The sequence below is a fragment of the Budorcas taxicolor genome, chromosome 3, assembly GCF_023091745.1.
Source record: "Budorcas taxicolor isolate Tak-1 chromosome 3, Takin1.1, whole genome shotgun sequence".
Classification (NCBI taxonomy): Eukaryota; Metazoa; Chordata; class Mammalia; order Artiodactyla; family Bovidae; genus Budorcas; species Budorcas taxicolor.
This window is the reverse complement of record NC_068912.1, coordinates 50,649,790-50,665,468: the sequence shown is the minus strand read 5'-3', so window position 1 is coordinate 50,665,468 and position 15,679 is coordinate 50,649,790. Positions and strand designations below refer to the sequence as shown.

Below are 15,679 nucleotides of genomic sequence, written 5' to 3'. Positions count from 1 at the left end.
GGGTGTTAAAGTCTCCTACTATTAGTGTGTTACTGTCAGTTTCTCCTTTTATGTTTGTTAGTGTTTGTCTTATGTATTGAGGTGCTCCTATGTTGGGTGCATAGATATTTACAATTGTTCTGTCCTCCTCTTGGATTGATCCTTTGATCATTATGTAGTGTCCTTCCTTATCTCTCGTAATATTCTTTATTTTAAGGTCTGTTTTGTCTGACATGAGGATTGCTACTCCAGCTTTCTTTTGCTTCTCATTTGTATGGAATATATTTTTCCATCCTCTCGCTTTCAGTCTATATGTGTCTTTAGGTTTCTTGTAGACAGCGTATATACGTGGGTCTTGTTTTTGTATCCATTCAGCCTGTCTGTGTCTTTTGGTTGGAGCTTTTTATCCATTTACATTTAAAGTAATTATTGATACATATGTTCCTGTTGCCCCATGTCCATTTCTTAACTGTTGCCTCTTGACTTGTATACAGGTTTCTCAGGAGACAGGTAAGGTGGTCTGGTACTCCTGTCTCTTAAGAATTTTCTACAGTTATGATCCACACAGTCAAAGGCTTTAGCATAGTCAATGAAACAGAAGCAGATGTTTTTCTGGAACTCCCTTGCTTTTTCATGATCCAGTGGATGTTGGCAATTTGATCTCTGGCTCCTCTGCAGCTTCCAAACCCAGCTTTTACATCTGGAAGTTCTCAGTTTCACATACTGCTGAAGCCTAGCTTGAAGGATTTTCGAGCATTAACTTTCTAGAATGTGATATGAGCACAATTTTATAGTAGTTTGAAAACTCTTTGGCATTGCCCTTTTTTGGGATTGGAATGAAAAGTGACCTTTTCCAGCCCTGTGGCCACTGCTATTTTCCGTATTTGCTGACATAGTGAGTGCAACACTTTAACAGCATTATCTTTTAGGATTCTAAATAGCTCAGCTGGAATTTTATCACTTCCACTAGCTTTGTTCCTAGTGATGCTTCCTAAGGCCCACTTGACTTCACACTTCAGGATGTCTGGCTGTACGTGAGTGATCACACCATCATGGTTATCTGGGTTGTTGAGACTTTTTTGTATAGTTCTTCAGTGTATTCTTGCCACTTCTTAATCTCTTCTTTTTGCATGTATTTATAATGTTTTACAATAAAAGGGGGAAAATGCATATTTTTGATACAGCAGTTCTTTTTGAATTTATGCTATATAGTATTTGGAATGCTTTAAAACTAAAGTGTAAAGGGATGAACTTTGTATTATTACCTGTGATAGTAATACTAAAACATTGGAAAATCCTAAATGTTCCTCAGTTGTGTGGTAGTTGGAAAGGAGCTTAGCAACTGTTGTAAAGATTATCTTACATACTTTTATACTTACACAGATGGACATTACATTGATTTAAGATATATTGTTATGTGAGAAAAATTATAGAGCAGTGTATACAATATTCTAATTTTTGTTATCATATGTATGTAAATTATATTTACATGTAGATTATATACATAAGAAAAATGAGATGAATAGTTTTCTTTTGTGGGAGGAAGTAGCATGGGAAGTTTTTATTTTTATTTTTTTGATTTTATATTTATTTTTTAATACAAAAGACATTTTGTATTGGGGTATAGCCAGTTAACAATGTTGCGATAGTTTCAGATGATCAGTGAAGGGAATTTTATTTTTGAGTGTATATTTTTATATTATTTATTTAACCAGCTCTGTGTTTACCTTTGTAATCAGAAAGGAAGTAATACATTCTAAAATTAGAAAAATGTTTAACTTCTAATAATGGATACATTCTGGACAGGAGGGAAGTAATCAGTGACAGTAACAGGGGAAAAGGGAAGATGTACATTGTTTATCCTAGTTATATTTGAGTTGTGTTCGGTGTTATGGGTCATTTACCCTTTCTTACTTTGTTTTCTCTAAAATTTCTTTGGGAAGAAGAATTTTAAAGTAGGATAGTGCTTTTAGAAAATATCTTTATTAAAGTAGTTTCAGATAATACACGATTTATGTTCTGTGTGTTTGTATTGATAAAATATTGGTGTGCATTTCCCTTAGAATGTAAATTAGAGTCTATTCTTATTCTTAGAGCAAAACTGAGATTATTTTGGCATATATTTTTAGAAAAAAAAAATGTTACTTTACATAGCTTTTTTAAAATTGCGTTTGACCTTTATTAAGTCCATATAACCTTTCTGAGCTTTATGTACCGTACCCTATAACAGAGCAATGAGGCTACAGCTGTCAGAAGAGTAACACACATTTCCTGGTTTTGGTAGAATGTTTGGGTGGGAGAATGGTGGTGTGTGTTGCAGTTAATTTCAGACTAAATGGGGAGATGACTGTAAGAGCAGAGAAGGGAAAAAGGTTATAGTGGAAGTAAGACATAAGGAATCAAGGGCATCTGTTACTGGATTAAGGATTGTTACTATATGATGTGCCAGAAATATTAGTAAAATCAGGGTGGAAACACTAGGAGTGGAAAAAAATTTTTAATGGTTTATTTCTTATGATCTAAGGGCTTATTGTGTAGTAGGAGTAATATAGTGGAGAGTAAGATGGGGACAGACCTTGCCATCAAAGGTTAAAAAGGGAGAGAATTTGGTGAAGCAATGGCAGAGCATACTAGTGTATCTGGAAATGTTTGCAGTTGCAATTTTGTACATATTCCACTCTAGAATTGGAAGGTTCTAGGTCCTTGTAGTCTCCCTGGCATTCTGATGAGGTTATTTCTCACACATAATTAATTATGTTGCTCAGGCTTTAGTTTCTTTAAGGGAAGCAAAGTCTCTCTGTGACCTTTGAATTTATAGCTTTCTAGAAAGTTGCTTGCTAATAGAGTCATTTTCATACTGTGATTTGAAGATTTTGTTTCACTGTCTGGATAGAGAAAACTCTCAGCCTGACATGGGTCTTTCCTGCTGATAAAATTTATTATAGTGACTCATTTTCCATTTTTATTTCTATCACTCATCTTGTCAGGTTTTTAAGTCTTGTAAATCACCTAATTATAGTATTGAAGAGCTTTTTCTTCAGCTGATGCTGACCTGACAACAGTATATGGTGATATATATCTTTAGAGCATGACTCTTAAAATGTGATCCATGGGTTTCTTCAGGTGGTCTGCAAGGTCTTAACTGTTTTCATGATAATACTAATATGTTACTTGCTTTTCCCACTGTATTGACCTTTGTGTGATTATGTAAAAACAGTGTTTGGTCAAACTAGTATATGCCTTAGCATGAAACAAGGCGCCAATGTATACTCGTATTACTTATTTTTGAGCACTCACAGTTAAACAAAAACACTGTACACACGCACAGAAAACCCTATTGCACTTAAGAACATTCTTCTTTAAAATCTTTATTTATTTTTGGGTGTGCTAGGTCTTCGTGGCTGTGTGTGGGCTACTACGGTTGTCATGTACAAGCTTCTCATTGTGGTGGCTTCTCTTGTTGTGAAACATGTACTCTAGGCCTTATGGGTTCAGTAGTTGTGGCAAATGGGATTAGTTGCCCCAAGGCACGTGGAATCTTCCCAGACCAGGGATCGAACCTCTGTCCCCTGCTTTGGTGGGCAGATTCTTAACCACTATACTACCAGAGAACATTCTTGATGAAACATTATTTTCATTTAATATTAATCTTGAGTTTAGATTTTTAATATTATATGTGACAGAATAGGAAATCCATATAAGATATTTGTGCCATTGAGTTGCTGGTTGAACTAGTAACTTTTTCATGAAACATCAGTTTTTACTTGAAATAATGACTTTCTTGGGTTATATGGTAGATACTTTCTTGACATTCTTTTCATTTGTATTTACTCACCATTTTTTATTTTCTTGCTTTGTCCTTATGGGTTGGAGCTACTATATGGTGTCATTACTTAAATACAGTTTTGTTCCCACCATCTTTTGTGCAGTTATTGTCAAATACATTACACTCTTGTATGTCATAGTCCTAACAATACAATTATGTACATATTGTTCCATATGTTTGCTTTAGAGTAAGTATGCATTTATACTGACTTTCATGATTAATTACCTTTCCTAGTGTTCTTTGTTTTTTATTTTGTGTGTGTGTACACATATGTGCATGTTTGAATTTCTACCTTGGTTTACTTAATTTCAACCCTATGAACTTTTTTATTACTTGTAACTCTGCTAGCAACAAATTCTCTTAGTTTTTGTTTATCTGGAAGTATCTTTTTTTCACCTTCATTTTTGAAAGCACAGTTTTGCTGTATATAAAATTCTTGATTGACAGTTTTTTCCTCCCTTTCAGTTCTTTGAATATGCTATTTCACTGCCTTCTGGCCTTCATTGTTTCTGAGGAGAAGTTGGCTTTACTGGGGTTTCTTTGTATGTGAAGAATTATTTTTCTTCCTGCTTTCAAGATTTTCTTTGGGTTTCAACATTTTTACTGTGTTTGGTCTAGATGTAGATCTCTGAATTTATACTGCTTGGAGTTTGTTTAGCTTCTTGGTTACATAGATTAGTGTTTTTTTAGCAAATGTGGAATATCAGTCACTATTCCTTTGGATATTTTTAAAATGTAGTATATCTTTAAAACTGAAACTCTATGCCCTTTATTTATTCATTTAGTTTTTAAATTTTTTATTGGAGGATAATTGTTTTACAGTATTGTGTTGGTTTCTGCCATACATCAACATGAATCAGCCACTGGTATATAGACACTAACTTCTCACACCTCCCTCCTCCACACCCCTGGAACTTAACCATTCTACTTTCTGTTTCTATCAGTTTGACTACTCTAATTACCTCATGTGAGTGGAATTATACATTATTTGTCTTTTTTGTCTCCCTGTTTTTACTTCATCGTAATGTTTTCAGGGTTTATTCATGTTGTGGTTTGTGACAGAATTTCCCAGAATTTGTGTATCCTTAGGTATTGAAAATAGGTATTCCCAATTGGAAACTATTTTTTCTTCCCTACTTACTTCATTTTTACCTAACTTTTATACTGTTTTAGAATGATCACCTACCTAGTTTTACATGTTATTGTACATTTAATTAGTTAAAAGTCTAATTGGGAGGATGAGACCAAACACATATTGCTTGGTTATCTTTATGAAGGCTGATAGTGGTGTGCTGTGCTATTTATGCAGTAATTGATATATGTCACAATGTAATTTTGGAGTATATAATTTTGGGGTCTTATGCTTAAAAAATTTAAGTGATCTTACAATTGGCTTCTCAGTTGAATATGATTTTGTAAAAATTGGTGGCTCTCAGTATTTTTTTACACTGCTAGAAGTTAGTATACTTGAGGGACTGTGATGCATTCCCATCAGTGAACAAGGTTTCATTCAGTAGTGATACCCTGTAGGGAGGTCATGACTACCATTCCAATGAGTTAAATATACCCAACTACCCAGAGTCACTGGTTAGTATATTTTAACTACATGCGGCATAATCTTTTTTCAGTTGAAGTATAGTTGATTTACAGTGTTTCAGGTGTACAGCAAAGTGATTCAGTTATACATGCTGCTGCTACTAAGTTGCATCAGCTGTGTCCGACTCTGTGCAACCTCATAGAGGGCAGCCCACCAGGCTCCTCTGTCCCTGGGATTGTCCAGGCAAGAATAGTGGAGTAGGTTGCCACTTCTTTCTCCAGTGCATGAAAGTGAAAAGTGAAAGTGAAATCGCTTAGTTGTGTCCTACTCTTCGCAACCCCATGGACTATAGCCTACCAGGCTCCTCTGTCCATGGGATTTCCCAGGCAAGAGTACTGGAGTATGCTGCCATTGGCCTTCTCCGTCAGTTATACATATATGTGTGTATATATGTATCCTTTTTTTTTCCTTTCTTTTGGCTGGGCGGCATGTGGGATCTTAGTTCCCTGACAAGGGATCAAACCTGTGCCTCCTGAATTGGGAGTGCTGAGTCTTAACCCCTGGACAGCCAGGGCAATCCCTATATATGTATTCTTGTTAAAATTCTTGCCCATTATTGGTTATTTCAAGATATTAAATATCATTCCCTGTGCTATGTAGTAGGTCCTTGTTGTTTATCGTATATGTAGTAGTGGACGTAATCATTCTTATTCTTTATCGAGTGCTTATGAAATTATGTCATGCAGCTTCTTTTATTTTATCTAAAGAGATATGAGGGACTTCCCTGGTGGTCCAGTGGCTAAGACTCTGCACTCCCAATACAGGGAACTGGGTTCCCTTTCTGTTCAAGGAGCTAGATCCCACATGCCTCAACTAGGAGTTTGCATTCTGCAACTAAAGATCCCAGATCCTGTGTGCGGCAACTAAGACCTGGTGCAGCCAAATAAATAAATACACACGTACTTAAAAAAACCTAAATATGAGATTCAGGGCATCCTTTGCTCATAACCATGGCCTGCCCACTTCAACTTATAGCTGTCATTTTGATTATAGCTTTCCTGAATGTGTTACCTTGGAGTGGTTGCTGAATCCTGGCCTCCCTTGGGTTGACACTGAATGAATATTGACAACTGCTATAATTTTGTTTTAAGCTTCTTTGTTTCTGGAGAGGTACTTGTTAGTATTTTCCCTAATTATAAGGTTTTTAATGGATAAAACATTTTGATAAATACATGATTGGTATAAAATAAGCTTTATAAGTATCAGTCTTATATGTGATTATTTATTTCCTAAACAGAGACTCTACAGGGGCAGGTAATTCACTGGTCCACAAGCGGTCTCCTTTACGTCGAAACCAAAAGACCCCAACATCCTTGACCAAGCTGTCTTTACAGGATGGACATAAAGTCAAAAAGCCAGCATGTAAATTTGAAGAGGGTCAGGATGTCCTAGCTAGATGGTCAGATGGCTTGTTTTATCTTGGAACTATCAAAAAGGCAAGTTACCTTAATACATCTTTTGGTGTTTTTGCAGTGAACTGTTAATAATCTTGGATTTAAATTTAAGATTGTTTTTGATTTTAAAAGAAATCACTGTAAGTTTTCCTCTTTTCCAGATAAACATATTGAAACAGAGCTGCTTCATCATATTTGAAGACAGTTCTAAATCCTGGGTTCTCTGGAAGGACATTCAAACAGGCAGGTGCTACTATTTCCCCTGGACATGATTTACACTAAAATTTTATTTTCTTCAACTTGTCATTTTCTAGTGTTGTCTCTTTAGTGCAGTGTATTAAGATAACTTAAAAAAAAACCAGGGTGGTATTCAGTCTTCAAGGAGTTATCTGTATTATAGATGATAAGAAAATCAAGAATTGCTTTGTTGATAAGAGTAGATTAGAGGACAGATGCACATGTATAAATTACTGTTAGGGCCCTTCTAAGAACTTTGAAGAAAAATTTTAGCTGTTAATATGAGTAATACTTTGGGCTTCACCTTAGCTGTTACTTGCCTGTAGTAGTAAGAAGTTATATAGAGAGCTAATATTTATTGAGAGCATACTATTTGCCAGATGTTTTGGGGGATTAGGATATATTAAATAGCTTTAGAATACTAGAAATACTCATCCTTAAGAATAGTTTAAAATTACTGCTTAGCTATGAGTTTTTATATTTAGATGAGAAAACTATTTGGATGCAAGTAGAAGTGAATACAGGTATGCATTGGTTTGGTTATAGGTATGTTTCTTGTAATGCTTTTTATTGCAAACTATAATTGTTGCATGCCCTTTAAATCTGTTAAATAAAGGCATTTTCCCAGGTATCTGTTTCATGAAAGTGCTATAGTTATGAAAAATTATGAATATTAAAAGTGCAAGTACTTTAGCTGCAAACTAAAGCCCCATTTTTGGTATTCTTGTAATTTGTTAATGGGTCTCCACTTAGATATTTTTATATCTCCTTATGTAGAAAGGAGACGAATTCTTTCAAGTATTTATCAACTGGGTTTTTAATTTGAATCTGAGGTGCGACTTTATGGTAGGTTACTGCTGTGTTCATATTCTTGATTTCACTCTTAATTTTTTTTAAAGAATAAAAAGTTTTGGTAATGGAATTGGAATGTTCTAGTTGCCATTTTTATACATGGTACTTAGGAATTAGATGGAGAGTTCAGTAGCTGTTAACTTTAGTAAAATGTTTTTCTAGAGAAATTTGTTTTCCAGTTTTTAGGACTGATCAATTTAAAGGACTACATGATGTTTTGAATCTGAGCTTGAGGAGTCAGTGAGAAAAGGAATAGGAGGAGCATAGGATGTCTCCAATAGTAGTGATACTGAATAGCTCTTATTAGCCTGCATACAGAATTATCCCCCTTTTCTTAGTTTGTAAATATGGATCCTTCTGGTGGAACTGAAACATGTGATACTGATTCTAGCTATGTGTCCCTTTCAACTTTTCCACCTTTTTGAGGTTCCTGTGAGTTAAATATAAGGTCTTTCTCTTTCTTCCTTCTCTCTCATCTTTCCTTCCATAAAGGAAGGAGAAAACCAATTGTACACAGAGGTAGAAAGTTGTCGTGGAAGTGAGGGGGTTGTGTTCTACATGTGGCATACTCAGTATGTCAGTTCAGTGGCCTCTGATTGTTTTTTCCTTGCTGGCTCCTTTTACTATTCTTAGATAGCTCTTGGGCCACCTAATTCTTTCTAACACCTAGAAACTTGCACACATATAACTTGGAGTTGCTATAGAATGAGTAAGTGAACCTGGAAATTGCGTTATGGCAGATGTCAGTGTGGAGTGTAGCTTTAATAGATTTCTTCCTGTAAGAATCCTGCATATAGTAGTTATGTATCAAAATGACTTAATAAATTATAGTAGTTTCACTCATCTAATAAGATTCTTTTAGAAAATTTACATAAATAAAAGCAATGTATGGTCATATTAGTTAGTAATCAAAGCAATGTGCATTGCAACAGATAACAATTAAAACCATTAAATAATTTTAAAAGGATTTTGATCTTAATAACTATTTGTTATGGTTTCTGTGAATATGGTACACTGCTGGTAGCAATATTAAATTTCTATTTTGGATATTTGCAATAAATGCATAAAAATGCATTAAATGCATAAAAATGTTTTCTTTGCTTTCATGTATACAACAGATTCATTTGTAGCAGTTTACTCAAAAGAAATAATTCAGAAGTAAAAAATCCAGATAAAAAATGTTTCCTGTAGCTTTAACAACAACAAAAAATTGGGCACATCTAAGATGAAATGGCTTTATAGTCATTTGGGCTTAGAGTCAGGGAGACTAAGAAGGCTAATAAGCTACACAGAAAGTTTTTGTAAACTTGATGGTAAAAAAGACATACTGAATATCACAACTAAAGGCAATTCTCTGCTTCCTCAGGATTGTTTTCTTGAGGTGAACACGTACGTCTTTTGGATCAGCACCCTCTTTTCTGAGGAACTGCCTTCCCCCACACCAGTCTACATGGTTATAATGAGAGATCAGGCACCTACTGCAATCTGGGCCTATTGCTCCTTTTCCAGGAAGTTGCAGATTTGGACTGAGAGGTTCTAGGTGCAGTCTGGTTGCTCTCCTGACTGGAGCTATAAACTGAGAAACTGTGGGAAGCCATATCCAGCTATGTGAACAGAGCCTGAGAGGAGAGGAGAGAGGACAAGAGCCAAAACAAAAATGGAAAAATGGAAAAAAACAAGCAAAAAATTTGGTAACCTGCATATCTAAGAATAGTCATAAAAAAGTAAATTTGGTTATTTCTACTGGAAAGAATAGCATACAACTATTAGAAGTTAGACTTTCGAGAGACTTCCCTGGTGGTCCAATGGTTAAAAGTCCATGCTCGCAATGCAAGAATCCTGGGTTCGACCTACTAGAACCCACAACTAAGATCCCGCAGCCAAATTAAAAAGAAAAGTTACACTCTTTGAAACCTACAGTGTGAAAAATTCTTTCGATGGAAGAAACATTGCATATAGTATTAATGAAAAGAAACAGCTCACAGTGGAGAGAATATGGTGTATCTGGGTTTAAATTCTACCCTTGATACTTGATTAAGGGTCCTTGAACTATAGTTCCTTTATCTTTCTGAGTCTTAATTCTTCTCTATAAATAGGGTATTTATCTAATAAATTGTAGAATTAAACAAAATAATATTGTCAAGAGCCTAACAGTGCTGGCTCTTAGCACAAAATTATACATTTTTATTATTGTTAGTATGTGAATAAAATATGTGTGTATTAATATTTTATGTATATTGAAATTGAGATTATTATAATTGTGTTAAAAGTGATGAAATTCTAAATTTTGTGGAATAAAATTGTTTTTAGAATATAAATGTTTAAGGAAGAAATAACTTATTCAGGTAAAAAATTAATGATGGAACCCCTCATTTTTGTTGCAGTGTCATATTGTTTAGGGTACATTGATACCATGTTGCCATATTTCAGAAGCTGGAGATCTGATAATTAATGTTCAGCCTTTCCTTTTTGTAAATTAGTGAATAAAAATAAATGTTCTTTAACTTGAGAGTAACGAGTCATTGATGGATCTTTCTTGCCCCTTTTCTTTAGTCTCATGATGTTAGGCAGTGTAGGGTGAGTGAGTACATGTACATGGGTAGGTGTGTGTTCTGGAGAGTTCTTTTAGTGTTCAAAAACATTGGCTTTTCCCGCCTCCCAGGATGGTGGAAACACTGGAAGTGAATGGTAAGGGATCCTGCCTGAGAGCATTTTAAATTATGCCCTTTGCCAAAAGGCAGATTAAATTGTGAAAGCAGATAGTAAGGCGTCTTCAGTTAAAGGTGAGAACAGAGCTAGGGAGCAGAGAGATAGTGTTTTGTGTATAGTACTTTGCCTTGAGAAAACACCATTATGATCTGGGAAACATGTTGCCAGCATAGGCTGCTCTCTGTGTCAAAAAAGTAGTTTTGTTATATGGAACAATTCTTTATGTATATTTTAAATATTTCAGGAGCCACTGGAAGTGGGGAAATGGTCTGTACAATATGTCAAGAAGAGTATTCAGAAGCTCCCAATGAAATGGTTATATGTGATAAGTGTGGCCAAGGTAAACATTGATTTGTTTTAATCTTGTGGAAACATTTTGTTATATACTTAATGCCCCTGTTGATCATTAATGATTAAAAACTCTTTACATTGGTAATTTGAAGCTCTTACCATAAGTTTAGTCATCACTTTTAAATATATTAATGTAGGAAAGAGAATACTAAAATGCCTTCTTTAAATTGTGTTGCAGTATTTATTAATAAAATAGAATTTGCTTTATGCTTTTTTTGATATTAAGGATATCATCAGTTGTGTCACACACCTCATATTGATTCCAGTGTGATTGATTCAGATGAAAAATGGCTCTGTCGACAGTGTGTTTTTGCAACAACAACAAAGGTATCTTTTAAGTGTTTTGGGCTAATGCCCTAAATGGAAATTTGTAAGGCACTATCAACGTAATGATTGTGTACGCTGAAAGTTTATCTGAATGAAATGAGCAGTCAGTGCTGGGTAGAAAGAGGTACTGCTTATTGTTTGACTAATGATGCTTAAGTGACTTGCAACTATTGCACTTATTTTCTGATAGTGGTCTTGGAGTTGGGGCAATAATTTGAAAGAAAAGACAACAAAATAAATAAAGATTATTATTGGTCAAACAGTTTGTGATGTGGTAAGAAATTTAGAATGCAGATTTCTTTGGAAGTTTCAGAAGCATTTTAAAATTAGAGAATTATATTTAAAATTTTATCCTTCACTCTTTTAAATAACTTTTTCCCTCTAATATAGAGGGGTGGTGCGCTTAAGAAAGGACCAAATGCCAAAGCATTGCAAGTCATGAAGCAGACATTACCCTATAGTGTGGCAGACCTTGAATGGGATGCAGGTCATAAAACCAATGTCCAGCAATGTTACTGCTATTGTGGAGGCCCTGGAGAGTAAGTAAATACAGTTATTTAATGCCCTTAATTTTTAGTTGCTTATATTATCTACTTTATTTTTGTTAATGATTATGGTATCAGAGTGATAGTGAATTGTAAATGCATGAAAGTATCAATGAAGAAAATTGGGGAGGATTAGAGGCCATAGTTTTATTTATCTACCATTAAATGTTTGCTGAATAAGCGAGTCAGCAAACAGTTCTAAGAATGTTTAGAAATTTACCTTTAATTTCTGATCACTGGTTCTAGTTCTGCTCTTTGAAACTAAACCTATCCATCTTATTTTTTGTAGAGGTAGCTCTTTAGTTAAGTCCAGTAATCATATTTCCCACTCTCTGAGTGACATACCAAGTGTTCTCTCATCTAGGCTAAAATCTCCATTCACATCAGACATTCTTTATGAACTCTGTCTTTGTTGCTCTTCAGTTTTTGAAAGTTTACTCTTGAAATATGGTGCCATGATTTCAAAATGGAGTGTTTCCAGGAATAGTCTGACAATATAATGAGGCTGTTAAAAGTTCTAGGTATTATGCTTCGGTTATTGCAAGAAAAGATTGTGTTACCTCTCTTTGGTTGACTATGTCCCATCATATTCTTTTGGCTTATTCTGGGTTTGTTGGTGGTTGACTAAAACTTAAAGTTCTTTTTTTCATATAAATTGATATTAAACCAAATTGTGTACCATGTATTTGTGCTATACGTAAAAAATGTTAGTGAATAACTTTACATTTAACTCTATTTAAATTATAATTATTGGTTTCTTAAATCTTATTGGACTCCGTGTTTCTTAAGACAGAGGTGCTCTCTAGAGGATGCAGGGACATATAAGTTGTTTAGTGCTGAAAACGTGAATAAGTGAACATATAAATTATTTTTATTTCTTCATTTTATCTTGTCTCTGATCTTATGGAATTTTTATTTGTGGTTTAACATTTTTATAATATTTTTCAGTTTTTGTTCTCTTGCAGATTTGAAAAACAGTAGGTCTGGTTTCTTTAAATCATTTATAAAAGAGATACAGTGAAAAGAGATGGATCTTTTTCCTTTAATCATTTACACCTAGTGTTTTGAAAGTGAAAGTGAAGCCGCTCAGTCATGTCTGACTCTTTGCGACCCCATGAACTGTAGCCTACCATGCTTCTCCATCCATGGGATTTTCCAGGCAAGAGTACCCGAGTGGGTTGCCATTTCCTTCTCCAGGGGATCTTCCCGACCCAGGGATCAAACCCAGGTCTTACACATTTCAGGCAGACACTTCACCCTTTGAGCCACCAAGGAAGTTTATATACATTATTTTATGAAGCAGATTATTCATTGTTCTTTAATCTCTTGACTACATGAACTATATTTGATATTGCTAACACTTTTAACACCTAACAGAGTACCTGGAAAATAGTATTCATTAGTCTTTTGCCTTAGTAGTAGTTGTCTTGCCTTTGTGTATGGCTTAAGGTTAATGGTGGGGCTCACTTAGTGAGCAAAAGAATTTGAAGAAAAGGTATTAATTTGGTGGCAAATAAGGATATTTATATATTAAAACCATGTACTAACTAAAAAGAGACTTAGCTTTAGCTGAAGATTCAGTTTTAGTATGTTCAGCTATCTGAAAGGGGACAAAAATCTGTCACAGAGCCTTTATACCGGTGGAGCCTTAGATTAGGTTTGTAATTATGTTAATCAAATTTATTAAATTGCTATACTCCTTTGCATTATAATGAACAAGAATGATGGAAACACAGGAATAAAGTTGCCTGTGGTCATTTGGTATATAGGACAAAATAGCTCTACATATTGGTGACTTCTGAGACTGTTGATGTGAAAAAAAAATTGCAGACTTGTCAAAGATCCTTTACTAATTTAGGACCCACATTTCCCAACTGGTCCAGTGGGAAAGAATCTGCCTGTGAATGCAGGAGACGCAGAGACATGGGTTTGATCCTGGGGTTGGGAAGATCCCTTGGAGTAGGAAATAGTAACCCACTCCAGTATTCTTGCCTGGAAAATTTCCACGGACAGAGGAACCTCGCAGGTTACAGTTCATGGGGTCGCAAAGATTCAGACACTACTGAGTAACTGAGTGTGTGCATGTGTGTGTGCACACACACACTCTTGTTAGCTAGAAATAGTAGACATAGCTTTCAAGAGCTTATAAATTCTCAAGAATAAAACACGAGAAGGGATGATGTAGTCAATAAACTTTTTGGAAAGGAAAAAATTTAACACAATATCAGAACTATGATGCTATAATCACAACTATATTCTGCACGTCACTTTTGTCGTGGTTTTTTTTAACCTTTACATCATGAAAGGTAGTAATTTTAATCTTAAATTTTTTTGTATAGCTGGTATTTAAAGATGCTACAGTGCTGCAAATGTAAACAGTGGTTTCATGAAGCTTGTGTGCAATGCCTTCAAAAGCCAATGCTATTTGGAGACAGGTGAGAGAAGGGCATTTGAGCTTTACTGACTCATTTATGGGCTTTTTTTTTTTAGCTTTTAAAAGTTGTGTTTGCCTTTTCACATTTCTAAAGGTTTTTTTTTTTTTTCCCCCCAAGTTTGATTCGGAAACGGTTCAGCTTAGAGGGAAAATATTGTTTAATATACTTAAATTATACATAATTTTTAAAAAACACAATTTTTGTGCTTTTGGATATTATTACAGAAAGCTTTTAAAGTATTTGACCAGTGATTGTATTGGTACCTATTGCCCCACAATATGTTCTATTATACTTTTTTAAAAGAAGCTCAATTAGGTCTCATGATAGGCAATTGGAAAAGGCCACGGAACCTTGATGCACACAGTTTATATCTTAGATCTAAAGAATGTCAGAAGGCTGACCTAATGTCCTTTTTGATTAAGAGAATGTGAAATAGGCCTCTTATGAAGAAAAGTTATAGATAGAGCACTAAATGTAATATGAAAACCCTATGTTTAAATCTTAGTTTATGCAGTTTATTGTTTTTCTGACCTTAGCAATGTCAGCTTGTCTTCTGGGCTTATTTTACCAGATTGTTTTGGACATGTAAAAGTAACAGTGACTATAGCATATGAGAGCAGCCATCACAATTCACAGTACAAACAAGTCATTAGTAAGCTATACTTATATGAATTTGTATGTGAATTCTGAAGGTCTCTAGTGGTTAAAAAAAAACTGATCCTGCCCCCCTCACCATATACAAACTGTTTCATTACTTGTCATTACTAGAGAAGAAATTCTTTACAGTGTCACGATTCAGATTATAATTTGCTTTGTTTATCAGTCCTTATGTCAATTGTAGGATATGTACTTGCTGAATATTAATTGTAATTGGTGAATAATTTGTACACACTCTTGCTTGCTCAGTTATAACTTTCTTTTTCTTTAGGTTTTATACATTTATTTGCTCTGTCTGCAGTTCTGGACCAGAATACCTCAAACGTCTACCATTACAATGGTAAGTATGGACCTTTCTATTAAGGAGCAAAAGAACAGTTGTGTTTTAAATCTACAGGATGAAACTTTTCTATATACATTTACTTAGCTTAAAGAAAAATTTGTTCTTTATGCCTGGCTTTCTTTCTTTTCCTTTATTTATGCTCAAGCCTGATGTTATCTTTCCCAAAGGTTATCTAGTTTTATTGCTAAGGTAATAAGGCCATTCAGTTTCTAATGGTATAAAAAGTAACTTTGAAATATCTTTTAGATCTTCAAAATTCTTATTCATGTTTCTAGTTCTTTTGGGCCTTCAGAATACAGTAGAAGAGAGAAAGGTCTTATAATATGCCAGTTTCTGCCTCAGTTAAGTAATCCTTGGGCATGGGAAGTATGATGAATTTTGGAGATTTACTGAAAATGCTTATAGTAAGTACTTAGATATTTTTGTT

The 15,679-nt window shown here is 34.6% G+C and overlaps 2 protein-coding genes across 2 annotated transcripts in view; one reads left to right on the top strand and one right to left on the bottom strand.

The window, feature by feature from the left end:
* Window positions 1-15,679, bottom strand: part of TMED5 (transmembrane p24 trafficking protein 5) — an 82,578-nt gene that overhangs the window by 7,638 nt on the left and 59,261 nt on the right. The window lies entirely within an intron of this gene.
* The window catches only part of MTF2 (metal response element binding transcription factor 2), a 72,979-nt gene that overhangs the window by 41,550 nt on the left and 15,750 nt on the right, over window positions 1-15,679 (top strand). Inside the window, exons 2-8 of the mRNA XM_052636524.1 lie at window positions 6,640-6,838; window positions 6,958-7,039; window positions 10,839-10,934; window positions 11,172-11,272; window positions 11,663-11,811; window positions 14,157-14,252; window positions 15,181-15,249. Coding sequence (XP_052492484.1) covers window positions 6,640-6,838; window positions 6,958-7,039; window positions 10,839-10,934; window positions 11,172-11,272; window positions 11,663-11,811; window positions 14,157-14,252; window positions 15,181-15,249 — 792 coding nt within the window. The remainder of the gene's footprint in view (window positions 1-6,639; window positions 6,839-6,957; window positions 7,040-10,838; window positions 10,935-11,171; window positions 11,273-11,662; window positions 11,812-14,156; window positions 14,253-15,180; window positions 15,250-15,679) is intronic.